General features: G+C 37.3%; 1 protein-coding gene across 1 annotated transcript; it reads left to right on the top strand.

Annotated features, from left to right (window-relative positions):
• Positions 1–5,446: 5,446 nt before the first annotated feature.
• LOC145048844 (histone H3-lysine(4) N-trimethyltransferase ATX1-like) lies at positions 5,447–11,766 on the top strand. The gene is made up of 25 exons (XM_078997471.1): positions 5,447–6,367; positions 6,457–6,508; positions 6,592–6,666; positions 6,779–6,998; positions 7,171–7,294; positions 7,386–7,490; positions 7,574–7,779; positions 7,863–7,955; positions 8,041–8,138; positions 8,252–8,410; positions 8,494–8,610; positions 8,714–8,761; positions 8,877–8,994; positions 9,074–9,139; positions 9,207–9,268; positions 9,368–9,424; positions 9,514–9,582; positions 9,688–9,889; positions 9,983–10,219; positions 10,348–10,409; positions 10,523–10,600; positions 10,673–10,768; positions 10,858–10,961; positions 11,062–11,209; positions 11,336–11,766. Exons 1-24 carry the CDS (start codon positions 5,613–5,615, stop codon positions 11,201–11,203), a joined length of 3,345 nt encoding a protein of 1,114 aa, XP_078853597.1. The 5' UTR covers positions 5,447–5,612; the 3' UTR covers positions 11,204–11,209; positions 11,336–11,766.
• The last annotated feature ends 15,802 nt before the right edge of the window (positions 11,767–27,568 follow it).

Genomic DNA, 27,568 nt, shown 5'->3' with positions numbered 1-27,568 from the left:
CAACATGAAAGTAAATACACGAAAGAATACATACTAGCCATGACATCGGGCGCCGCGCGGACATCCTCCGCAGTCAACTGAAAAGCTCTCCCACGAGCCTTCAGAGCCTCGGCCTTCGCCAGTCGAATCTCGGTAACCCTAGCAGTAGGCACAGATCCCTGTGCTGATCCCTGGTGTAACTGAGGACACTCAGCCTTCCGATGGACGGTCTGGTTGCAAAGGAAGCAAACCATAAATCCCTTGGGGCAATCCCCGGCGATATGCCCCTCCTTGCCACATTTGTAGCAAGCACCCGATCGACAGGCCCCCTCATGACCCTTGCCGCACTTCCCGCAAGTGCGGCCCTTCTAGCCTCCCATCCTCGAATCGGCGGACTTGGTCCGCTTGGCTGCTGGCTGAGACTGAGTCGGCCGCCGATCCATCCTCTGAGACTCGGCCTCCTCCCTGGACTGAGTCTCCAACTCAATCTCCCTCTTTGGGGCATTTGCCTAGAGCTCAACAAATGTCTGGTACGCCGAGTTCGATACGAACTCCCGAATGTCCCTCCTCAGAATACCCAAATATCGGCTCATCCGTGCCTGCTCAGTAGACACCTACTCAGGGTAGAACATCGCCCTCTCATGAAACTTCCGGGTGACCACAGTAACTGAATCATTACCCTGCTTGAGGGTCAAGAACTCATGAATCAGCCGTTCCATCTCCACCGGGGGAACATACTCGTCTCTGAACATGGTGGTGAACCTCTCCTAGGTCACTGTTGAAATCTCTGCAAGAGTGAAGTTCGTTGTCACGAACTTCCACCAATCCTTCACTCCCAGGCGGAGCTGGTTCAAAGTGAACCATACCCTCAGATGCTCCGGACATGAACACGTATAGAAGCATCCCTCAATGTCAGCAATCCATCTCATCGCAGTGATCGGATCCTGCGTCCCATCAAACTCGGGTGGCTTCGTGTTGCTAACTCCCGGAACAATAATGAGTCACCTCCCTGAGGTCTGGCAGCAACCACAGCTGCTGTAGCTGCAACGGCTGCGGCCTCAGTCACCGCGGCGTACCGCTCATCAAAAGTCTCCAACAGTGTGGTCTTGATAGACCCAAACATCTCCGGAATTTCGGCCCTGATTGCCACAGCCACCTCATCGTGGATCATCTGACAAAGCTCCTCGTCACTCACACCGCTCGCCCCAGGTCTGTGGCGTGTCCCAACCATAATGCCTCTGAAATACAGCATAAAAATGTCAGAGACTCGATCGAGCATACTCGCACTCGATAACACAACCCTACTCGGCCTTCGATACCCAAAGGATTCTTACTTGGGTTGCTCACTGATCCGATGTCTTCAGTAGTACGGGCCCTATACTACTTATTACACCGCATCAACATTCACCCCATGTCCTCCTCCTTGGACCCCGGAACGCGAGTACTCTATTCTCGCTATTCATTGGCTACCCACTCGCTCTCAAGGCATCTCATAGCAGTAGGATTCCCCTAGACTAAGGCATCACATATCAGGCCACTCTAGTCCTAATATGAATACCTAGTCTACTCTAGCATGCATAACATATCATAGCATATCTCATAACACATATTGTAAGGGTATTTTGGGGGATTTTACCGTTCGGGCGCTGGCTGACCGTACACACTGCTCCTTCTTTGGTTATCTCAAAACCTCTTATAAAATTTTATGATTTTTTTTATTATTGGAATTTTTTTCTCAAATGCTTGGTTTGAGTTCAGTTACGCCCGAAGGTGCACCCGAATCCCTCAAACCAAGGCTTTGATACCAACTTGTAACAACGTGAATTTTCAAAACAAATTTTCATTTCTTAAAACATATTTTCATCCAAATTAAACCATAAAAAAATCCAATGTGTCATAATCATAATACAAAACATGTCAAATCCCAAGATCATAAAATAAATATTCCGTCAGTGTGTACAGATCATGCCGCCGCCTTCCCACAGTCCTCGCTAGTACCTGAAACACATAACACAACAACTGTAAGCATAAATGCTTAGTGAGTTCCCCAAAATACTACTTACACACATACACCTTTCCAAGCCATGACCTTCCGGTCTATGTGTCTTAGGGGACTTCCGTCCCAACTCGGTAAACCTTCCGGTCCTACCCGTGTCGACCTTCCGGTCTATGACTCCCTGACCTTCCGGTCCACGCCATAATGCCTTCCGGCCCGTAATGCAATGCCTTCCAGCCTATAACAAGCATAACATACATAACACATACAAAATGTTTAACTTAATCACATACAATGCATACATCGTATAATAAGACTCACCTCGTAGGAAGTCTAGAATCTCACGTGCTCGATATCTCTGAATCTTGAAACGATGACCCAACCCCGCCTATTCACAACGAATAGTCATTCCAATTAATATAGGCTTCCAAGACTAAGCTACACCCTTTTTCACTATCCCACAGAGGGGTAAAAGACCATTTCACCCCTCTTTGACTCAAAAGTCCACATGTTGCCCAAACCCCTAAAAGTCAACAAAAGTCAATAACAAGCAATACGCGGGGCGTACTAGCTCCTGTACGCGGGGCGTACTCTCGCATTCCAGAAACAGGGAACGCGTCCCACTACGCGGCGCGTACTGGGATTACGCCCAACGTACATCCCAATTTCTCACTTCCATATTCTAATGTCTTAAACGATTAAGACATAACCCCATATTCCAGATCTGGCCAAAATAATACTTCTTAGACCATAAAGTTGAAACCTTTAAGCCTTGGCATGGCTAAAAGGTTCCCCACACCTTCTAACACCTTTCCTTTCCCCTCCAAAAGTCTAGATCTCATGCATGGCTCAACATCCACGTCCAAGATTGCATTTTTATGACCATACAACTCTTATAGTCCTGGAATGTGATAGATCTAGGCCAATGGAGACTATTTGCTCATAAAGTCTCCATCTTGGGACCAAAAACCCTAGAAATTGGTCCAAGAAGCACACCATATAAACTACAAGGCAAGATCTGAACTTTTTACCTCAGGAAGAAGCTCCAACCTTTGTAGTCCTCAGATCTACACTTGTCCACCAACTTCTAGCCTCCACAATGGACTCCTCTTCTATTTTTACCACCTAGAAATGACACTTTGAAGCTTAAAACACTCACACCTAAGCTAAAAACGAAGGAAAATGCTCTCTTAGGGTTTCTTTCTGAAGGATGGTGACTGAGGGACAAGACCATCTCATTCCTTTTATAGCCCTCAAGTCATATTAGGGTTTTGAGTCTGGACCGGTTACGCCCGGTGTAACCTTAGGTACGCCCAACGTACCCGGGTGACATCGTGTTCCAAATAAGCGCGCGAGTACGCACAACGTACTCTTTGTACGCCCAACGTACTCACTCAACACAAAGGGCCAAAATGACATTATGGAAAATATGAAGGGTTAAATGGTTGTACCTGAATTTTGGGCTGTTACAATTTCGAATATTGAACCTAAATCATAAAAACCTATATGGTGGAGGTCATAACTTATAACAATTTCACAAACCAATTTGATCATAAATAACCAACACAACTAATCTATTAGTCGAGCATCAACTACCACATTCACCATACCAACCCCTATTCACTCACCTAATTGATAACCATCACAAGTCATGGCTCCTCATATTTTCATTTTCATTAGGATCATATTTTTTTTAGAATAGTTGATACCAGATAAACTAGCAGGTGGTTAGAAAAAAACAATTATATCAAACAACAAGATTGGGATTTTGAAGCTACTCGATCCAATTAGGTTTTTCTTTTTCTACTTTTATTACAAATCCAAAAGAACGATTGGTTCACTATAATATGAAACAAATCAACTATTTTTGGTTCTTTTCTTACCAACAGAATTACATTGCAAAAGCACCACAAGCACCACCAAATCATGAAACAGGACACCTACAAGACTTTCTTAAACGTATACTTCATGCGTGTTGTCTACATCCACACAAGCCAAAGCCTTGTATGGATCCAAGCAAGGGATATTCAAATCTGCCAATGACTAAACTACATTCAAATACAAACAACAACATCACAAGTAAACAAACACATGGTTTATGGACTGTATATCTCCATCACATAACGAGCAACAAACATTAGGAACATCAACACCTTTATCAACCAAATTATCTCTCGTGGGCAACTTATTTAAATAAAGCCTCTAAGAAAGAATACTCACCTCAATAAAGCTGGACTATTCCACCTAGTAGGAGTGTAATTAGTAATCATGGTGTACTTATCAATCCATTATCTAGTTGTAGAAATGAAAAAAAAACACCAGAGCTATCTAACTCGCAATACCATCGATCATTATGATTCGACATAAAAAATACACCAACAAAAGCGAAGGACATCCCATTGCTTGACCTCAAACCCTCCCCTTGAGAACCGACACATTGTCAAAGTCCAATTTGATTGCTCAATTTTAGCCTTAACCGAAAAATGCTTCTTTTCAACTCCATATCAAAGACTATAGGAACTGGACTTTGAGTGGTTGATCTCCCAACTAGACATTACACTGTAAAATCTTGATAAAGACCTATCACCAATCCTTCTCTTGCAATAAGAAAAAAGATTCATGTAGTTATCAGATAAATAATTAACGTGTCAAGAATGTTTATCCACATAGTAGTAAATTTGTATCTCGACACAAATAGACCAATACCATCACATGATAGTGGTCTATGTATAACCTTAACCAATGTAAACAAAAAAATGTTAGAGTTATTCAAAAAATGCCAAACCTCCTTAAACATAGAGCTTTATTTTATGTAGATAGGCTGCTAACCCCAAAACCCCCATATTTTCTACCTGCCAACACTTTACGCCATGCAACCCAAGTATATATATAAATATAAATATATTCCAAGTCACCCACAAGAAAAAATGGTTTCACAAGGATGAATCTTTTTGAGAGCCAAATACGAGGTATTGAAAAAAAAATACATGACAAAGTATCAAGACACGCCTACGATGCCTTCCCCTCCCCCCCCCCCCCCCCCCCCTCTCCCCACCCCCATATTGAAAGTTGTGGCCTTTCTTTGATACATTTCTTTAAACTTTGATGAATTTTCTTGAATTATTTTAAGACTTCAGGATATATTTTACAATCGGAGACTTAACATTCCACACCAAGACAAGTCTCACAACATTCATGTACTAATGATTTCATACTTTTTTCATATAATCCATTATGCTTTATTATGTCTCTTAAATTATTATAACACCTTTAGACTAGGTATTTCACAAGATTTTGCTAAAGCAACTTTATATAGACATTTTTCAATGGAAGGCATTTGTTAAAAATCCAAGTTTTGAGTGTTGAAGTTTAACAAGTATGAAAGTAGAGCCCCTAGTTGCAAAGTACATGCAAGTGGGTGTAAGTGAAAATATATGTCTCATAAAATAAGCAACTCCTTTCTTCTTTCTTTTTTTTCCTTGCTCGTCGTCTCTTTTGTTCGTGGGGCGGGAAACTGGTTCTTCCGGGGAAAATAGAGCTATCTCCTCCCTCCAAAAAGCTCACTGCTACTTCAATTTTGAAACCCTAGTTACAATGTCACACTAATCTTTGAAAATCCCCAAATTTCCCAAATCGAATGGCATTTTCTTCTCAATTGTTATCACCAAACGCCGATAACAAGCAGAGAGAAGACGCCGACGAAGAAGCGCCGCCGGAGGAGCATAAAGTACTGGTTCAATCGGAAGAAGATCATCGTCATCACCATCGCGAGGCGAGGTACGTGGCCCTTGACCTCGTGTACTCAGCTACATCTCCTTGCAGTTACGCGAATGTCATGTCTAAGAAGGTGAAAGCTAGGAAATACTCCATTTTAGGGGTTCATAAAGATGCCATCTCCATGGATCCAAAGTCATCGCCACCGAAACCACCTGTCATTTATTTCTACTCTCGCAGTCGTCGTCGCAAGAGGAGTGATAGTTTCCATGGCACTTCTGTTTATGATAGTTTTCGTTCGAATCCAAATACGGTTTCTGCTGTTGTACCGAAAGTTGAGGATGTTGAATTTGATGGCGAAGATCGGGAGGTGAGGTCTATCGGGGTTTTGGAAACTTCTAGTAACAAGAAGAGGAAGACGAGTCAAGAGCTTATCAATCTAGGGCTCAATTCAGTTTGTCTTGATGCTCCAAGATTGAGAGAATCATCTCGGAAACCTAACAGAACTGATGATGCTAGCGCTAGCAGTGGCCGCAGAAGAAGCAAAAACAATGATAACAGAAACAATGACGACAAAAACGTCTCCCACAAAAACAGTGGTGATGGAACTGAAGCAACTGAGACTGAAGATACAAATAAATCCACCACCAATGCAAGTCGCACCAAGAGATGGGTGAGGTATGTTATATTCAAAGAAATTCCATTTATTTTGTTCAAATTACTACAAAAATGGTAAGCTATATACCAGCTTCTGATCTTGGAAACAGGCTGACATTTGAAGGTGTGGATCCCCAGAAATTTCTTGGATTAGAATGCAAGGCAAGCCTTGATTCTTATACCTGTTTCATATAATAAATTTAACGTTCCCTCATCTTACACCTTTGGGTATTGAATTACTGAAGGTTTACTGGCCATTAGATGCTGATTGGTATTTTGGCCGAATTGCAAAGTATGACTCAGAAAGCCATCGTCATCATGTAATGTTTCTTTAATCCCTGTTTTGCAAATCGCAATTGCAATTGCAATTGCATACACATAAATCTTTGGATCAGTTCCTTACAAAGTCACATGGTTTTCTTGATAAAATAGGTTGAATACGAAGATGGTGATGATGAGTGGGTGATCTTATCTAAAGAAAGAATTAAGTTCAATGTGTCTCCAGATGAGATAAAAAGTCTAGAGTTGACTTGTGATCTTCATTGTTCAGAAACAGACGATCTTGATGTCAATGAGATGATTGTACTTGCTGCTAATCTGGATGACTGTCATGATATTGAGCCCGGGGATATCATATGGGCCAAAATTACTGGTATGTACATTCAGTTCTAAATATGATATATAATATGAGAGAAAAGTTAACATGTTCTTCTAGGATATTTCATAAATTCATGACATATGTTATAGGGTATTGCTATTTCTTGCATTTAGCTCTATGTTTTATTTGATTATGCTTCTCTTGATTGTTGTTGATAACAACACAGGTCATGCTGTGTGGCCAGCAATTGTGTTAGATGAGTCCTGTGTTAGCATTCGTCGAGGTTTAAAAAAGATTTCAGGAGAAAAATCAGCACTTGTACAATTTTTTGGCACCCATGATTTTGCTAGGTTTCCATCTTCTATACATATAAAATATTCAACTATATTTGTAATTTCTTGTTCTAAGTGTAACACATCCTTATATTTTTCTGATATCCAGGGTTAAAACCAAGCAAGTGATCTCATTTCTTAAAGGGCTTCTATCTTCTTACCACTTGAAATGCAAGAAATTGGATTTCATCCGGAGCTTGGAAGAAGCAAAAACGTAAGTTGGTTTTCTTTAATTTATGACTTAAATTCAAGAAAACATATTTGATATTTGATATTTGTTGTGTTTTGAAATTTCAGGTATCTTAGCAGACAAAGACTTCCAAAGGGTATGTTACAGCTAAGAAATGGTGTTGGCAATGATATTGGAGCTGAAAGTGAAGAGGATGAAGGTAGTGGTGGCTCAAAGAAGAGGTGTTTGAGTAGTACTGAAATAGTACAGAAAAAATTCAAGGGTTCTAAAAGTTGCCCTTTTATAGTAGGGGATCTTGAAGTATTAAAGCTTGGTAAATAATCATGCTCATAATGAAATGTCCTTACTCCTTATAAGTTATATCTCTTTACTCATTTATTTACAAACCACTGACAGGTAAGATGGTTAAAGATGTGGATTGTTTTGATGATGAGAAATCTATTTGGCCTTTAGGTTATACAGCTACAAGGAAGTTTCCTTCATTATCAGGTTCTCTTTTATTAAATAGACTAATAATATTTACTTTGTTAACATGATTCTTTCATTTAACATCTCTTGTTTTTCTTGATTTCAGATCCAAGTGTATTTTCTGTATATAAGATGGAGGTGCTAAGAGATACTTGCACAAAAACCCAACCTGTGTTTAGAGTTACAACAGATGATGGAGATCAGGTAGAGCTAATTCTTAATGCAATAACATACTTGCATTTCTTTCTTATTACAATTTACAACATTATAATCTTTGTAATCGCAATGATATATCTGTTTTGTCAATTGTCATGCAGTTTGATGGTCCAGATCCTTCATCATGCTGGAATAAAATTTATGAAAAAATAAGAAAAATACATTCAGGTAGTTATGATGAAGGTGCATCTATGAGCTTCTTCAAGTCAGGTGCTGATATGTTTGGTTTTTCTGATCCTCATGTGTTGAAACTTATACAGGTAAGTAGTTCACCTAGAATTTATCTGTATTAGGAAACCGAAATATCTATTATTTATTTATTTATTATTATTTTTATTTGTAGGGGACATCAAATTCAAAGATGATATCAGGGAGCTTACCCAGCATGCCAATTGGTTATAGACCTGTTCATGTTAAATGGAAGGATCTTGATAAGTGCAATGTCTGTCACATGGATGAGGTGAATGTTTTTCTTTTTTCTTTTCAATTTGCTGAATTTACCAAATAATTCAGTTCCCCCTAAACCCTAAACCCTAACACAGATGATTGTTTTTTTTATTCAGGAATATGCCAACAATTTGTTTCTGCAGTGTGATAAGTGCAGAATGATGGTGAGCATTATTCTTGTTTTTGTCATAATATCAGAATCACATATTAGTATTACAACTCAAAATGTTATTGTTTATTCAGAAATATCAATGATGTATATATATATTTCCATGAAAGGTTCATGCAAGGTGTTATGGGGAACTGGAACCTGTTGATGGAGTCCTTTGGTTATGCAACTTATGTCGCCCAGGGGCACCTGAATGTTCTCCACCCTGTTGCCTTTGTCCAGTTATAGGTACTTGTTTATTAGTAGTTTATAATAATACTAATACTAATAATGATAATGATAATAATATATGATATTGTTTTTTTAGGAGGTGCTATGAAGCCTACAACAGATGGAAGGTGGGCCCATCTAGCATGTGCCATGTGGATACCAGGTTCATTTACTGTTTGTTTTTTATATGCATATTAATTTCAGCTCTTTTAACATCTTATCTCTTTCAGAAACTTGTTTGTCTGATATCAAGAAAATGGAGCCAATTGATGGGCTGAATAGAATTAGTAAGGTAATTCCTTTTTCAAGACATTATTTACATGTTTACATCCACTAAACACAAGAAAGGTAAAGGCCCTTTAAATGATTATTCATTTTCCTATCTATTCAGGATCGTTGGAAGCTTTTATGCAGCATCTGTGGTGTTCCATATGGAGCTTGTATCCAGGTAACCCCTTGCATTTAACATTTTTCTATTTATGAATTATGATTCAGTTTTTTTTTTCTTCATATTTCTGGAATCTATATATGCTGCAGTGTTCAAACAATGCATGTTATGTTGCATATCATCCGCTTTGTGCTCGTGCTGCTGGATTTTGTGCTGAGGTAATTGTGTTTTACTTTTTCAACAAAGTAATAACTTCAATTCACTTGGTAAGAAGTAAATGAGAAATCTTGTTAGATTTATATTGTGTTTTTTCCATTATATAGCTTGCAGATGCGGATAGACTGCAAATGGTTCATATAGATGAGGATGAAGAGAATCAATGCATTCGTCTATTGTCCTTTTGTAAAAGGCATAGCCCTAATCCTTCTGTTGAACGTGTTGTTTCTGATGAACGAATGGGTCAAATATCAAGTCAAGGTTCAGATTATGCTCCTCCACTGAATTCTTCTGGCTGTGCTCGATGTGGTAACCCTTTTGATAACATAACACTTCAAATAAAAACGAAAAGAATTCGATGTTATGTTAAGCCTCTCTTTTAATTGTTGGAAATGTTGATAGAACCTTATGATTATTTTGGGAGAAGAGGAAGAAAAGAACCTGAAGTTGTTGGTGCTGCATCTTTGAAGCGAGCATATATGGAGAACAGACCATATTTGGTGGGAGGCTTCTGCCATCATGAGTCCTTAAGCAATGTGTCATCTTCTCATTCTGATTCTGTTTCTCATACAAGCATATTTTCTATGTCTGAGAAGTATATATACATGAGGACAACATTCAGAAAAAGACTTGCATTTGGTAAACTAACATTACTTTCACCATTAAGTAGAAGCAATACTTCTCTTCATTTCATGCAATTTTTGATGCTATAATTGCTATGTATTTTGTATATGGTAGAAGAGTTGATGTATCTATCTGTGGCACAGGTAAATCTGGAATACATGGATTTGGCATCTTTACAAAACAACCACACAAAGCAGGAGATATGGTAAAATCCTCACCTTTGGGAAATATTTTTCCTTTTCTTTTCAAATCCTTTCATTCATTTCTGTATTTGTTAGAAGACCTAAACACCCCAATTATATAATGAATGTGCTGCAGGTAATTGAATATACTGGAGAAATTGTTAGACCTCCAATAGCTGACAGAAGAGAACACTTGATATACAACTCATTGGTGGTAAGTAGATTTATTATTATTTATTTATTTATTTATTTAAGTTGTTTATATATTTGTTTGCAATGAATGCAGGGTGCAGGGACATACATGTTCCGGATTGACGATGAGCGTGTAATTGACGCCACACGAGCAGGAAGCATAGCACATTTGATCAATCATTCTTGTGAAGTATGTCAATTTATTTAATTTTTTTTTCTTTTTAGTGTAAATGAAAGAAATAGCAATTTCAATTTGTATCTTTTGTTGAGCTTTTTCAGCCAAATTGTTATTCAAGAGTTATCAGTGTGAACGGAGATGAACACATAATCATTTTTGCCAAAAGGGATATTGCCCAGTGGGAAGAACTCACATACGATTACAGGTTTTCTTCTCTTCCATATATAATATAATCATCTACACTTTATGTTTTTGTATCTAGTAATGATGTTTTTTTTTTTTTTTTTATAAATTTAATATTACAGATTCTTTTCGATTGATGAACAACTTGCCTGTTATTGTGGGTTTCCAAGTTGTCGAGGTGTAGTTAACGACATCGATGCGGACGTACAAATGGCCAAACTATATGCACCACGCAGTGAATTAACAGACTGGAATGGAGAATAAATTGAGGTTAGAAAACCATCATCATCATCATCATCATCATATCACTATAAAAGATTAAAACTACAATGCTATTGCTATAATTGAAAAAAAAAACTTTGTATGATGGTATAATCGAAAACATATGTTTTGCAGTGGGGGTAGATTCTCAGGTCCTGCTTTGCGTGTTGTATTATTAATTGATGGGCGATTTGTTTCTGGGGTGAAGTGAAAGTTGATGTTATGGCATGTCATGTGTATGATTTATCATAAAATTAGGTTTTATTGTTTTAGATTTATACGGTCTGTCTATATCTTATCACCTAAGAACACGAGGGGCTGTACATAACATCTCGAGATACACACTGTTTACTCGTTTGGTTCACGGGCAAAATCGTCATTTGGTCTGTGGTTAACGGAGGGGGACAAACCAAAAGGACCAAATGTGATGGATTTTAAAACTCTAGGGATTGACCGTGCTAAGTTTCTGAAACTATCACAATGTTAAATGTACTCACAACATGGACTATTCTGTAATTTACTCATAATTGTTTTTGTAGATGTGTATGCTAAGTTATATTTTATAATCCGTGTCTTATTATTATATGAAGCTAAGGGTGACCATTTGGACCGGACCGTACCGGACCGACTCTTGGACCGGACCGGTTTCGGATAATATTGTGGACCGTAGGCCGGATTGGATGAGATTTACCGGGTCCGGGTCCAGGTCCATGTCCGGGTTTTCCGGTTCTAGGACCAATTTGGACCGGTACAATTTTATATGCATATGGTACAACTTGTTAAAACGTATTTTTAGGTTTGATATAACTTGTTAAAACAAATATATTGTTGGGTTTGATACGTTGCAACTCGTTAAAATGAATACGTTTTCGTTTATTGTGTCAATTGGACCGGTCAAACTTTGATTATTTATATTTTATACAATTTGTTTAAAGGATTGTAACTCACTGAATATGATACCTAAAACAACACAATTATAGTCTAAATTACACGTGAAAAAATGCATGTCAGTTGGATTTAAAACGAATGATAACACGAATGAGATATGTTTGTTTAAAGAATTTCAAAGAATATAAAAGTTCAATTTTTTTTTTGCTGAAAAACTGAAATATTTTAGCTTTGATATCTCATCTTTGAAGGATTGTAATTTATTGAACATAACGCTACAAACAATAAAATTATACTCTAAAATCATCTATAAACTTTAAATTACACGTTGGAAAAAATTGTATGTTAATCAAACCTAAAACAAATGAGATGCTTGTTTAAAAAATTTCACAGAATACTAAATTTTAAATTTCTTGTTGAAAAAGCTGAAGTATTTTAGCTTTGATATTTAATCTTTGAAGCATTGTAACTCATCGAATATAATACCAAAAACAACAATATTATAGTATAAAATCTGCAGATTTTAAATTACACGTTAGAAAAAACCGCATGTTAATCCGATTTACAACGAATGATATATGATTGTTTAAAAAATTTCACATTTAATTTTTTTTTTTTTTGCTGATAAACTGAAATATTTCAACTTTGATATCTCATATTTGAAAGATTGTACAAACTTTAAATTATACGTCGGAAACTCTGCATTTCAATTCGACTTAAAACGAATGAAATATGCTTGTTTAAATTTTTTTACAATAATACATTTTTTTATGAAAAAATAAGCCGGTCAAAAACCGGTTTTTACCCGGAGCCGGACCGGACAGGAACAGACCGGTAAAAAAACCGGACCGGTTTTGCTAAAATCATAGAACCAAGAACCGGCCCGAGGGTTCAAAAAACGGTCTGGTCTGGACTACAGATCCAAATGCTCACCCCTAATGTTTGCCTCTACTTATAAGTTCACACCCACGAGCTTACAACTTGTTTCATGTTGATACTGATGTACATTTTATGCCATACTAAACATGTGTAACAAATTTTAACCTTTTAAAAACCTAAACCGCAATATGGAAAAGGTAACTGAATAAACCAATCGTTTAAACCAAAAATTTAAGGTTAGGTTCAGCTATCGTGCTAATTTTGAAAATAAAAACAGTTTCGAATCCTATCTAAATATGATATCAATTTCAGTTGTGTTTTGCATATTACAACTAAACTAGTTTACTTTCCTGAGATTTTTGGTTGTCATGTTAGTTTTTTTAAAAAGCTACCCAAACCAGTGCGCAACGAGTTTTTGGAGTTTTTATAAAATTATTTTAAATATACCTTTTATAGAGTTACTCAAATCTCTATTTAAGAGCAAAGTTAATCATCGTACTCTCATTTTGAACCAAACCTCAACAAAAAGAAGATAATGCAAATAAGAGTTTGTTAAGAAAATGGCATCACAAGTTATCTATTCTAGCTAATTTTTGTAGTATTGAATTTTGTGCTAAACCAAGCTAGCAAATATTGATTAAGGAAAGGCTACCACTTAGCATTCACGCGAATCACAAATACTACCCTTGGTAATCAGACAAAGTAGTAGTGTTGAGAACAATGAGTCGAACAATCACAAATACTACCATATTTAGACGAGTTACTTTCATTAGTTGTAATGTTATAGAATCACAACAATCCGATCTGTCACCTCTAACACTAATGTCTTTACAAACTAAAATGGAAAGCTTGTAGGCCAAACATCATAATATGATTTATAGCATTGCATTGGACTTCATTTCCAAGTTTAAGCATTTGGGAGACATCTTGCGTACCTATGAAACACCATAATATGGTTTATAGCACTGCATCCAACTATTTAATCGTCACTATGTCGTTGATATGGTGTAAGTTTAGGCAAGTATTTCAACAGTTTCAATGTGCCATAAACTTGCATCGTTCCCCTTAAGTTTAAAATTATGTAATGTTAAGATCTATCATCGAGTTATGTAACATGTTTGCATTTTTAGTGTATTTACGGTAAACATCATTGTACTTATATTGAAGTCGAACAACTTTTATTACTGCAAACATCATATTAAATAAAATATAGGACAATAACTTGATGTTTGGCTATCATCGGCCTTACTTGAATAAACATTCTTCGACATATTTACTAGTACCGGAGACTGACAAGTTAGACTAGCTAGTATGCCCTTGTTGGTTCCATCAACTACATGTTTTAGCTTTTAGTGGTCACATACTTCAAACAAGTGCCCCGTCATAGGAAGACTTACGAACATGTAACTCTCCTTTTTAATTTATCATTTACCCATTTGGTGAGACACCCTTTACGTTTCGCTTCATGTAATGAAAAAGTATTTTACTCAATCAAACCGTGTATTTATTATTGATTATCTCAAAGATACGATATATATATATATATATATATATATATATATATATATATATATATATATATATATATATATATATATATATATATATATATATATATATATATATATATATATATATATATATATATATATATATATATATATATATATATATATATATATGGGGATAGAGAATATACATTACAGTCCCACTTAAGCTTAGGTACAAAACCTCTAAAATATATCGTTTTAACTTGCTAAATATACCCGGTTTGGTTTCACTTGGTAAATATATCATCCTCCATAACATTTCTTTCTTTCATTATCGTTTTACAACTCTGTTTTCTTTCCTCCATTATCGTTTATTACTTCATCCAAGTGAAAATTAGTAAAATTAGTAAACCATAAACCTGAACCCTAAACCCTAAACCCTAAACCCTAAACCCTAAACCATAAACCCTAAACCCTAAACATAAACCCTAAACCCTAAACACAAAACCGTAAACCCTAAACCTAAACCTTAAACCCTAAATCCTAAACCCTAAACTCTAAACCCCTATTGTGTCGATCTTGAATTTACATCTTGAAGTATTAATCGTGAATCCATTAATCGTAATCTTTATATAGTAAAACAATGTATTTTCAAGAGGTTTAGTACTTAAGCTTAGGTGAGGCTGTAATGTATATTCCCTTTTCCATATATATATATATATATATATATATATATATATATATATATATATATATATATTAGGTACCCTCTAATTTAAGTAAAATACAATGCAATACATAAACTTAGTCTAACATTTCCCCGCAAGCTAAGGGCGGGGAACGACCTGTAGCTTGGATCGTAAAAAGAGAAATCTTTGAGAAGACAACGGTTTGGTAAAAACATCAGCGATCTGATCAGCAGTAGAAATGAACAGAACACATAATTGACCAGAAGCCACACGTTCACGAACAAAGTGAAAATCCACTTCAACATGTTTGGTGCGAGCATGAAAAACCAGATTAGCAGTTAGATAGGTAGCACCAAGATTGTCACACCAAAGTGTAGGACGTTGAACTGAAACTCCCAATTTATGGAGAAGAGCTTTCAACCAGACTAATTCAACCACCGTATCTGCAAGGGCTTTGTACTCCGACTCGGTTGAAGATCTTGAGACAGTACGCTGTTTTCGGGCAGTCCATGAGATCAAGTTCGATCCCAAATATATAGCAAATCCTCCCGTGGAGCGTCGATCATCAGGGCATCCTGCCCAGTCTGAATCCGAGAAGGCATGTAAAGAATCAAATGCAGAGTGTTGCCAATGAACATCCGTAAAGGCTTGGAGAGAGGAACCCGAATCATGCCTAATGAGAAGTCCAAAATCAGTCGTCCCCTGTAACTACCGCACAATGCGTTTGACAGTAGACCAATGGTTTTCGGTAGGAGCATGCATGAATTGACACACTTTGTTGACGACATAAGCAATGTCAGGACGAGAGATACTAGTATACTGAAGAGCTCCAACGAGTTGTCTATAGATAGTCGGATCTGGCAAGAGAGGACTGTCACCAATAGATAAGACCTGAGTGGTGGTCATTGGAGATTGGACCGGTTTGCAATCCTTGAAACCCGAACGATGAAGAATATCCAAAATATACTTCCGTTGGGACAATATGAGGTCAGAATTACGAGAAACAACCTCAATGCCCAAGAAGTAATGCAGTTAACCAAGGTCTTTAATGGAAAAAGTGGAACCCAACTGTTAAATGAGGTGAGCAATCATTGCATCATCATTACCTGTAATAATGATATCATCCACGTAGACTAGAATGTAAATTCGAGTCCGACCTGTTTTCAGAATAAATAAAGATGGGTCAGTGCGAGACCCCGAAAAACCAAAACGATGCAACACAGTGGACAAGCGTTGAAACCAAGCTCGTGGAGCTTGCTTGAGACCATACAAAGACTTGTGAAGTAGGCACACACGACCAGGTTTAGAAAGATCAACAAATCCTTGTGGCTGCCGAATGTAAACGGTTTCTTTTAAGTCACCATGCAAAAATGCATTCTGAACATCCAATTGCCTGATTGACCATTTATTAGTTACAACAAGAGAGAGGACAACCCGAATTGTGGTGGCTTTGATCACAGGACTAAAAGTTTCATGATAGTCAACACCCGCTTGTTGTTTGAAACCCTTTGCTACAAGTCGTGCTTTGTAGCGAGAAATATTGCCCTTGGGGTCTCGCTTAAGTTTATAAACCCATTTGGAATCTATGATGTTGGCATGAGGAACTGGAAGGACAAGAGTCCAAGTACCATTTTTGATAAGATTAGTGTATTCCTCTAACATGCATTCCGCCATTCCTAAGATTTGCTCGCAACCGAAAATGAGGTAGGTTCGGTAATAGAAGCAGTAACATGATATGCCGAGGGGCTATAAGGTGTAGTCCGTTTCGGGTTGGGGTGTAAATGTAGGGGATGAGTGCGTGGAGCAGGAGAGGTATCAAACGACTCAGTCGAGGTAGTTTCAGTGGTGATAGGTGGCGACGCTGCCAAAGGAGTAGTTATAGGAGATGCAGGAGGTGTGGTTGGAGGTGAGTCATCAATAGTAGTAGTAGAAGTAGGATCGGGTATAAAACTTGGGAGAGACGAAACATACTTAGCGGCAGGAGTGGTACTAGGAGGAGGTGGGCGTTTAAACGGAAAAACAATTTCATTAAATCGAACATGGCGAGCAATGTAGATTCGATCCGTAGAGGTGTCAAGGCACCAGTAACCATGGTGTAGTGGGCTATAACCAAGAAATGTACAAGGAGTAGAGCGGAACTCCATTTTGTATCTATTGTATGGGCGAAGATGTGGAAAACATTCACATCCAAAAACCCGAAGAAAGGTGTAGTCAGGTTTTCGACTGAAGACATGTTGGTAAGGTGATCTATTGGATGAGGTTCGAGATGGTAAGCGATTGATAAGATACACGGCTGTCTCAAAAGAAAACTGCCAAAATCGTTGGGGAAGATTGACATGAGCTAGGAGAGTAAGGCCAGTTTCAACCACGTGACGATGATGTCGCTCAACAAAACCATTTTGCTCGCTAGTATGAGGGAATGAGTGACGATGAATAATTCCAAGTGATGAGAAAAAGGAAGATAGATTGCGGAATTTCCCTCCCCAATCGGTTTGAACACTTTTGAGTTTGGTATTGAATTGTCGTTCTACCATCTTAACAAAGTTGGTGAAAGTTTGAAAAACATCAGATTTATGTGTCAACGGGGAAAACCACATATAGCGAGAGTGATGATCAACACAAAGTAAAAAGAACCGAAAACCATCAAATGATAAAGTAGGTGAGGGACCCCAAACATCACAATAAATTAAGTCTAAAATATTATTGCTTCGAAAAGATGAACTAGGTAAAGAAAGTTTGGAAGATTTCCCTAACTGACAAGCAGAGCATAAATCTAAACAATGTTTTGTAGAAACAGGAAGCGAACAACTAGAAACAATAGTGTCAAAAACATGTTGATGTGGATGACCAAGGCGGTGGTGCTGGATTCTTGAGGAAGCTTTAGTTGCTGTGAGAGCCAAATTTGTTAAAGACTTGAAACTTGGAAGATGAAGCGAGTAGAGACCGTTATTACTTGGTCCCGTGAGAAGAGTGGTGCGAGTACGTTCGTCCTTCATAACAAAGAAAGAGGAGTGAAATTCAAAGAAAACATTGTTGTCTTGACAAAATTGTTGAACAGATAAGAGATTTTTCTTGACATCAGGAACATGAAGAATATTGGAAAGATTAAAGGTTTTATTAGATGAATAACATTTTGAGGATCCAATATGAAGAATAGGAAGAGAGTTACCATCACCAACATGAAGAGAATCAGGACCACGATAGAACTTGGAGGTGTTAAGGTTGGACACATCTGGTGTGGTGTGGGAGTTTGCACCTGTGTCAGGGAACCAAGTAGTGCCTGAAGTAGAGACATTGTCAGCAAAGGTTGCGAAATTTGCCTATAAATTCGGTTTTGGTGAGAGACTTGCATCTTGGTTATTTGGATACTGAGATGGAAGATGGCCAATACCACAACGGTTGCAATGACCAAATACAATGTTTTGTGTGGAGGCCCAAGAGAATTTCCTGGAGGGACCTGAGTTGGCACCATGAGATCGATTCTGAAAATTCCCACGCGAATTATTCCCAGGCGAGTTTCCTCGACGATTGCCTCTGTAGTTGTTGTTTGGGGGCTGTGAGGCATAGAAAGCTTGAGGGGTTACACTTTGTGGAGCAATTGGATTAAGTTGGAAGCCAAGCTGGGATGCCATGCTTTGTAGAGACTGAAGTTGGCTTTGAAAATTGTTAATGTTGAGTGATGTTTCTGTTGAAGCAGCAAACACGTGTGGTTGTGATGCAGGGACAACAGTAAGATTTTTATTTATCATATAATCATGGTCACTCAAAAGGGGGTGTAGCTCAATGAAGGTAACATGTGGGTGACGAGCTAAGAGGGTAGACTTGAGTTCGTTATACTCTTCACGTAGCCCATAAATAACAAGAAGAACCAGATCCTTGTCTTTAACAGGTTCACCAATATTAGCAAGTGTAGTAACATATTCTTGTACACGTGCAAGATAGGCAAGAGGAGTTTCATCGCCTTTCATGGTGAGTTTTAGCAACTGGGTTTTTAATGTATACTCTCTTGAAGAATTGGTTGGGGAATAAACACGTTCTAATTGTAGCCATAGATCTCGTGAGGTAGTACCCTAAACATGCTGGAAGGAAGCCTCTGAGATGGTAGAGATGATGATCATACGGACATGAGCATCGTTAGAAATCCAACGAGAGTAACTAGGATTGTCTGTAATTGTCTCTCCTGTGCCGACTTTGGGCTCAGGGCATGGTATTGTACCATCGACATAACCGAACAGATTGTTAGAGACGAGAAAGGGTTTTAGCATGGCCTTCCAATACCCATAGTTTGTGGGTATTTATGAGAATTATGAGAAGTTTTCTCATGTGTAGTGAAAGCAACAATGGTCGCCATGAATTTTCTTGACAGATCGGTGATTAGGGTTTATCTTGCATAAGAGGCTGTTGTGATGATGCCGCCAATAAGGTAAGGATTAACTTGGCTCTGATACCAAATCAAACCGTGTATTTATTATTGATTATCTCAAAGATACGATACATATGAACCTAATATATATAGGTTAGATAAATACAATTAGGTACCCTCTAATTTAAGTAAAATACAATGCAACACATAAACTTAGTCTAACATACTCATACATGTAAGTTAAATCAAATTATTAATGTATGTACATTTGATATTTACCTCCCATTTTCAGGCGTTTCCTATACCACTCTTGCACTGTGCTCCAGAAAAATTCAACTAACATAACAATTGGGTATTTTCATGCAGGTTTAGTTAACATGTTCATGGATTTGGCAACATTAGACATCATTACATTATAACATACACCAAGAAAGCACGCCCTTACCCACGTTAGTATCCATTTTCATCTCGTTTCTTACATACGTTAGGTATTAGACAACGTAACACCACCAATTTTCATGGAAGTCAGATTGCATGTACTATTTCATGTTTTCTAAAAAAATTATATGTTGCCTTATACTTTTCGACTTAAATTGTAAATTCATGGAGATACGGTGAAAATAAATCCCGTGAACCACATGTAGGAATACTCTTTTAATGACGAGATGTCGAGATCAATGGAGGGATGCTCTATCATAAATTATGATCAGATTATCAAAATAATCTATGCACTCCAACAACTTCCTCAAAAACCATGTCCACACATCACCAAACAAAGTTATTTATGGCCATAACAACAACAATAAACATGGTGTATAAATACTTTGTAACGTCCCGTTTTCCATATAATTAATTAATGATGGAAAATAAGTATAATTATAAACTAATAAATAGTAATAATAATAGTTAAGTGATTTAAGGACTTCAGCTACATACATATATGATTTTGGGGATGAAGTTGAAACTTAGAACATTTAAATGCAAATAAAATGGTTTTGGGGGTAATTCTTTCCATTATGGAAAACTTGAGGGGCAATTATGCAAAATTTGAAATTATGGGCTCTCATGATCGGGACTCCTCAAGTGGTAGCCCAAAAACTCGATTTCCTAGGTAGTCCTTGCTAGGATTTTGAGTCCAAAAGACCAAACGCTAAAACTAGGTGTAAAATGTGTGTGCGTCGTGTGTATAGCCGAGAAGGGAAGAAGTGGGAAAAGAAGAGGTGTAGACTAGCGATGATCGGAAGGAGACGAGTGGATGGAGTAGAAGGTTGAAGAGGAAGGAATGAGTATTTTTAGTGGTTCCATCCTCATCAAGTAAGTGAAATCGATCATATTTTCTTCCTTTTTCTTCTTGAGTTCGACAAACCCATCATCACCACCATCAAGGTGGTGGCAGCCACCGCCGACCACCACTATCATGCTGATAGTAGGTGGTGTCATTCCAAAGACTGTTAAGTCATTGGTGGTCTTGAGGATTGGGTTAATTCCATATAAACTCTAGTTTGATGTTATTCTTATTATAGCAATGAACTTCGCAATTTCTTCGTTATCACAACCTACTTTGAGTCTTGAGTGAGATTGAGATTGTTATTTAGAACCAATGGATGGTAACTACTGTTATGGACTCAATTTCCAACCCAAAAGTCATTTTTGGTTGTGACTTAACGGGTTAAGAAGCTAATTAACCCTAAATAACCAAAGTTGGAAAGACTAAAAAATTGACCAATTTGTCATTGTCTTGTAAAAATCAGAGAAAAATCATGGGATATAATTGCGATTCGAGACCAGTGCCGAAAGTTGCGTATGTGAGTCTTATTAATTTCTATAGTTTTTCCCGAAATCTAGAAATGATCTAACTGGGGTAAAAATCGCCATTTTCACAGACCAAACGAGTGGCTATGAGATGTAATTTTGTAAAATTCACCGTAAATTGTAGAAAAATTGTTTGAAGTTGTGCAAGTACTCAATGGAAAGGTATTGACCTGAACTACTTGCATGTGGTGCAGTTTTTCAAATTATGGGGCTTAAGGAGGGCAAAATATGTCCCAAACAGACCACATTTTTTATGTCAACATATGAAATTTAACCCATAAGTCCATTTGTAGATTTGGGGTATCAAAGTAGCTATATCTTAACTCTAATTGCTATTATTAGGAAAGTTGAAGGATGTCCTGGAGTAAGGGAGCCTTGGGCTACTTTGGAGGGTGATTTTGCTATTGGAGGTGAGTTCCTCACTTCATAACTTTAGGGTGTTATATGCTTACTGTAGGTTGGGTGAGACTAGGAACTATGTGATTAATAGTCGATGTGATACTTGTTGTATGAATTATATTTGATATTGTTCATTATTATATGGATTTTATTGGATGTGTTAGGGCCCGCAGGCCGAAAGGCCAAGCCGATTGACTGAAGGCCTTGTGCCGAGTCAGACTGACCAAAGGCCATTGTGGCAAGTCACGGGGACCAAAGGCGAAAACGCCAAGTTCGTGGACCGAAGGCAGTAATTCCAAGTCCTTATTTGGGTGCTTTTTAGGATATGTTCCTGAATAGGCACATATTATGTGATTTTGATGTTTATGATATATATATATATATATATATATATGTAAGATTGTATGATTGATAATGAAATGATAGGTAGGAGTAGGATTGATAATGGAATGATAGGTAGGAGTAGGGTATCAGAGCACAACTTGAGCGAATCAGACACATCTCGATGTGTTTGAACTCAAGTTTGCAACTCAAAAGTGTTTTCTTTAAAAGATTGTAAAATAAAATGGACAATTTCAGTGACAAGGATCCAGGACACAAAGTGTACAGTTAGCGAAGCCAAGGGAAAATGGGTTAATTATTTAATGTGGTTTATTGTTTTATAGGACATATGGTGTATGGGAACTAGATAGCCTAATGCCTACATGCCATGATTTAATGCTTACTATATGTCTTTGGGAATTTTGCTAGCACTAATAGGTTGTTAAGTGAAGGCTTTAGGTCGTATGCAATTTGAACTAAATAGAATCAGAATGCCTGATTTATCCTAGTGCACATCTGTTGTTTGAGTCCAACCGTTCTGGTGTTGAACCTGTTTTTTAATGACTATCCATCTTATTATTACATATGACTATGCATTCATGAGGTGACACGTCAGGGTCAGAGGAACTTCCATGTAGATTAGAGTAGCAAGGTGAAAATGAATCCATTACACTAGGAAAGAAAATAAATTGTTACTATAGAGAGTATACATGATAGAAATTAACGACAATGAGCAAATTGGACAGATAGATCTCGGAAGAACATGTATAGGTGTGAAACATAGTAATAGAGCTCCTACTATCTGAAGTATAGTATCCATATTCGGCCCGGGATACGTCAGGGAAAATCCAAGGAGTTGAGAATGGCAATATTTTTATGATTATTTGTGTATTAATAAATTGTAGCAATCTTAAGTTTTCCTATTCATTCAAGAATGGTGACTACGAGATCCATAATATTGGATGTGTTACTGTACCGAGTGTCGATGGGATACTTGAGATAGTTACAATAGTGGTGTTGTATGCAATTGGGAATGGCAATCGAAGACAACGGTGGGTGAGTACATTGAGAGTAGTGTAATGATAAAACTTTGAATACGTGGTGATGATTTCTACTTATATTAAACTGAATGGAGACTACGCGACTTAGAGCATAGATTTTAGGGATTTGCTCAGACAACACATCACTGAGTGACTAAATTGCTACCGAGGTCTCTCAGAACTTACTAGAGGAGTTACCTTGTATCATTATACGAATCAATGATAAGATGATAAGTGGCTCTAATAGGTTGGTTTTCAGTTTCGAGGAGCCGATTGTAGCTGTGCATGCTCCTAATAGGAGTGATGAGGCGACTCGGAAAGAGAGACCTTAACTTGGGGACACAGTAGGGAAAGAGTAAGTGGGCGTAGGGCCTAACTCTTCTAACAAGTATTAAGAAGTTTGATGTTGTTGTGTCAAGAACTAGAGGTCAGAAGAATCACAACATCTGTGATAATATTGGAAGACTCTCATGTCCGGACGCCACAAGTTTAAATGTGAAAGGTACGAACACTAGGAACATGCTCTCAAGACTGCTCACTGGAGGTGGAGTTATGTCTTGGTTACATTTGGGCCAAATTCACGTGTTTAGAACTAAGTGTAACATAGGTCTCGATACATACGGTTTGGAAGAAATAAGGGCAGGGCCCCAAGACATTGTTGTATGTGTTACTCGTATTGAAGTTGTTATTATATCATCGTTATTATGTATAGATGATTTCATATCACTTATAGTGCGACTATGTTTGAGAAGTTTCATGAGTAGGTCTATGTAGCATTGGAATTCATTACTTGACTGCCTTAGTGGTTGTTGATGGTGGGACTGCCACTCGTCTACATCTTATGCTTTCGGATCAGCTGGGTTGTGATATGTGGAGACTATTACATTCTCTCGTAGTTGAGGTCGTTAATGATAGGACGATGATGGTTACCTATGGTTACTAAGGGTGCCCCTTAGAGGTCTTTGGTGAGAACTTACCGATCGATTTATTTCGATAACAATGTAGGAACTATGTGTGATATCGGAATAGATGGGTGGGCACACTGGTGATGTGATTTTTTGTCTTCACAAACAAGTATGGATTCAAACCCAAGCGGGGGAGAACCATTGATTCAGAGTGACACCTTTGTCAAATCATGATGATATGTGTGGTTGTAGGGCTCGAGGTTACTTGATGCGTTACAGTGAAGAGTATTTATCAATTGTGTGGAGTAAGTATGGTGTCAAAGGATAGAAGGTGGTAAGAAGATTAGGTCATCAAAGAGTCTTGTGGATGTATCCCTTGGATATTTGTTGGGGATACCATCCGAGCTTCAGATGGGGTTCTATATTAGTTTTATTTTGGGTTTTTATAGTAGAGTTTCGTGAGGAACAAGGCCTACTTAGTTTCGTAATATGATCGATCACTTAGAATCTAAATTGTATGACTCGTTTAATACATAGAAAGATAAATATGATAAAGTAGTAGATTGATGCCAAAAAACCGATATAAGAAACATGTAATATCACTCCTCTATTTGTTAACACAATATACAATCAATAAAATAACAACCACGCACAATTAATGCAAATCACGAACCATTCACATAGAGAAATGAATATTTTAATTTTACCAAATGACAATTGTTTTTTAAAAGAACCCAATGACAATATTCTTATTAAATTACCAAACAACAATATTCAAACTTCAAAATGGTTATATTAGAAAATAACAATAAATCATTTAACAAGAAGACATTGTGTCGCCATCTGATATATCTACATTGTTGATAAGGAAAGTTTGTAGTCTAACAAAATAGGCGAGTGGTAGGACACTTAAGGGTCAACCACTTGTATGATTTCCAGAACAATATGGGCATGTGAGATCCATATAGCCGTAGAGGTAACATGACATCAAACATCTATTTTTGCAACAATATAATTTTTCCAACACTTTCTCATAAACCTCTCAGGGTTATGGTTGAAAGAGGGAAAACCACAATATACATGCCTTGAAACAACTATGTAGTATGAGTAGAAGGTTGATCAGGTCTTTTTGAAGTAGTGGAATCATCACTAGATGAAGGTGTATGTAGAGGAAAGGTAGAACATCCACCTACCCCCGTCAGTAGATTTTATAGTTGTTTAAAATGTACGAACCATATTCTATAAATAATAACTCGTCAAGTATTGTCCAATTATCTTAATAAGTGGTTAGTTCAACCCCATCAATCTTCAAGAAGTCTACGAGTCAGTCACAAGAGTCATTATTGAAGAGTCATTATTTTGAAATCAGTAATGGTTGCATGGGGAAGAAGGAATGTAAATTTAATTACTCACAAGTAACAAACATATTCCACTAGTATTTATTTATGCCCCATTATGGGTACTACTTTGGAATATTAAAAAAATAAAACCTCATGAATGGGCATGATCTCTATAAATAGTTGTTGGACATCGTTTCTCATAGGGAAAATGACTTAAGAGGGTAACTACCTCTTATCCGTGTTCACATATTGGCAACTTCTTATTTTTTGTACATAAGAAGGCAACTAACTTGTTTTAACTGTGTAACATCCCAAAATTCATAACCAAAAAATTTCTTTTTAATTTAATAGTAAAACCATAATTGTCAAACCATTAATTTAATACTCCGACATCGGGCCCCGCCCGACATCAGGCCCCGCCCGCTAAATACATACACTCCTAAAACATGCGAACACATAAAGAAACATACTCTACTGTATCCCTGTCCTAAGAAACATACTCTGGTAATAATGAGATACAGAACATCGTTCGTACTCAGCTAGTGATGAGATACAGGAGCTCGCCCACACTCACCTCTTTACCAAGGACATACAAGTATCACACATACAACAAGTATACTCTAACATGAAAACATTCCTCAGGCACCCGCCCGACATCAGACCTTGGTCTGGAATAACATACTAGCAAACAATGCCTATAGCTAACCCCCGAGTCTTCCTACTCATAGACTACATGGGCTGACATTATGGCTTTAGACCCATTCACACAGTGAGGAGACTCACCTTGCACTGCTGAAGCCCTGGCTGGAACTAGCTGAGTACGGACGAAGTTCTGTATCTCATTATTAGCAGAGTATGTTTCTTAGGACAGGGATACATTAGAGTATGTTTCTTTATGTGTTAGCATTTTAGATGATTGTATGTGTTTAGCGGGTGGGGCCCCGAGATAGGCGGGGCCTAAGAGAGACAAATCTGTATACCGAGCGGGGCTCGATGCCAGGCGAGGCCTGATGTCGGGCGAGGCCCGATGCTGGAGTATTAAATTAATGGTTTGACAATTATGGTTTTAGTATTAAATTAAAAATGAATTTTTTGGTCATGATTTTTGGGATGTTACACAGTTAAAACAAGTTAGTTTCTTTCTTATGTACAAAAAATAAGAAGTTGCCAATATGTGAACACGGATAAGAGGTAGTTACCCTCCGTAGTCATTTTCCCTTTGAGTTACCGGTTAAAATATGTATTAGCCGGTAATATTGGTATAATTTAAACATTTAAAATAAGTTAGTTGCTTTATTATGTACAAAAAAGAAGAAGTTGGCAATATGTGAAAACGGATAAGAGGTAGTTACCCTCCTAAGTCATTATCCATTTCTCATAAAAAAGGATAACGCGAGGTTAGCAAGGTGAACCTGGCGACAATATTGGTCATTTTCTTAACTTTATGAAAAATGTGGTCTTCTGGAATATCTATTACATCAATATATGACCATTTTTGTGAATAACTCTTATTAATTATATGTTACTAAGTAATTAAATATAACAATCATGGTTATTGTAACTATAAGTAATAAAAGAGAGTTATTCACTAAAATGACAATATATTGGAACTTTATATCTAGAGGTAACTCTTAATTTATGGGCTTTAATAAAATGAACACAAGCTCTAGAAAAAGAACATTACCAACCACAAAGGTAAGACAAAAGGTCCATATATGTCTGATGTGCACTTTATATACATATCTAAATTTAAATTTATAAATCTAACTACTTAGCTAAATTATACACTTATAGGCAGTAAACAACTAATTACTAAAGTAAACAAATACAAAGCAAATTTAAAATCAAGAATAAATGATACTTTCGTTTAGCTTTGAATCCCTCCTGTTTCCTATGGGTGATTCTGTTAGTTACCAAATAAAAGTTACTAGTCATCATGATCAGACTAACTAGCATAAGTCAATTCAATAACTTTAACCCTAATGATCATGCAAGATAAGGAAACTAATTTGATCTTAAATATAAATTTGGCTATGAATGATAAAATCTACATAATACTATTCTTTGGTCAAGTCTAGTAATCGAGCAAACATTATGATCAAATACTACTCTCTAACACAGTTAAGCAACTAACTTATCACCTATACTAGGATATGACTAACCAATATCTCGAACAATTTAATGATCATAAATAGCTTGGTAAATCAATTTTATGCAATTAACTGCAGTTTAACTACACAAT

The sequence above is a fragment of the Lactuca saligna genome, chromosome 5, assembly GCF_052625555.1.
Source record: "Lactuca saligna cultivar CGN05327 chromosome 5, ASM5262555v1, whole genome shotgun sequence".
In the NCBI taxonomy this organism is placed as follows: domain Eukaryota; kingdom Viridiplantae; phylum Streptophyta; class Magnoliopsida; order Asterales; family Asteraceae; genus Lactuca; species Lactuca saligna.
Note: the sequence above shows the minus strand (reverse complement) of the source record. Positions and strands in the feature narration are given on the sequence as shown.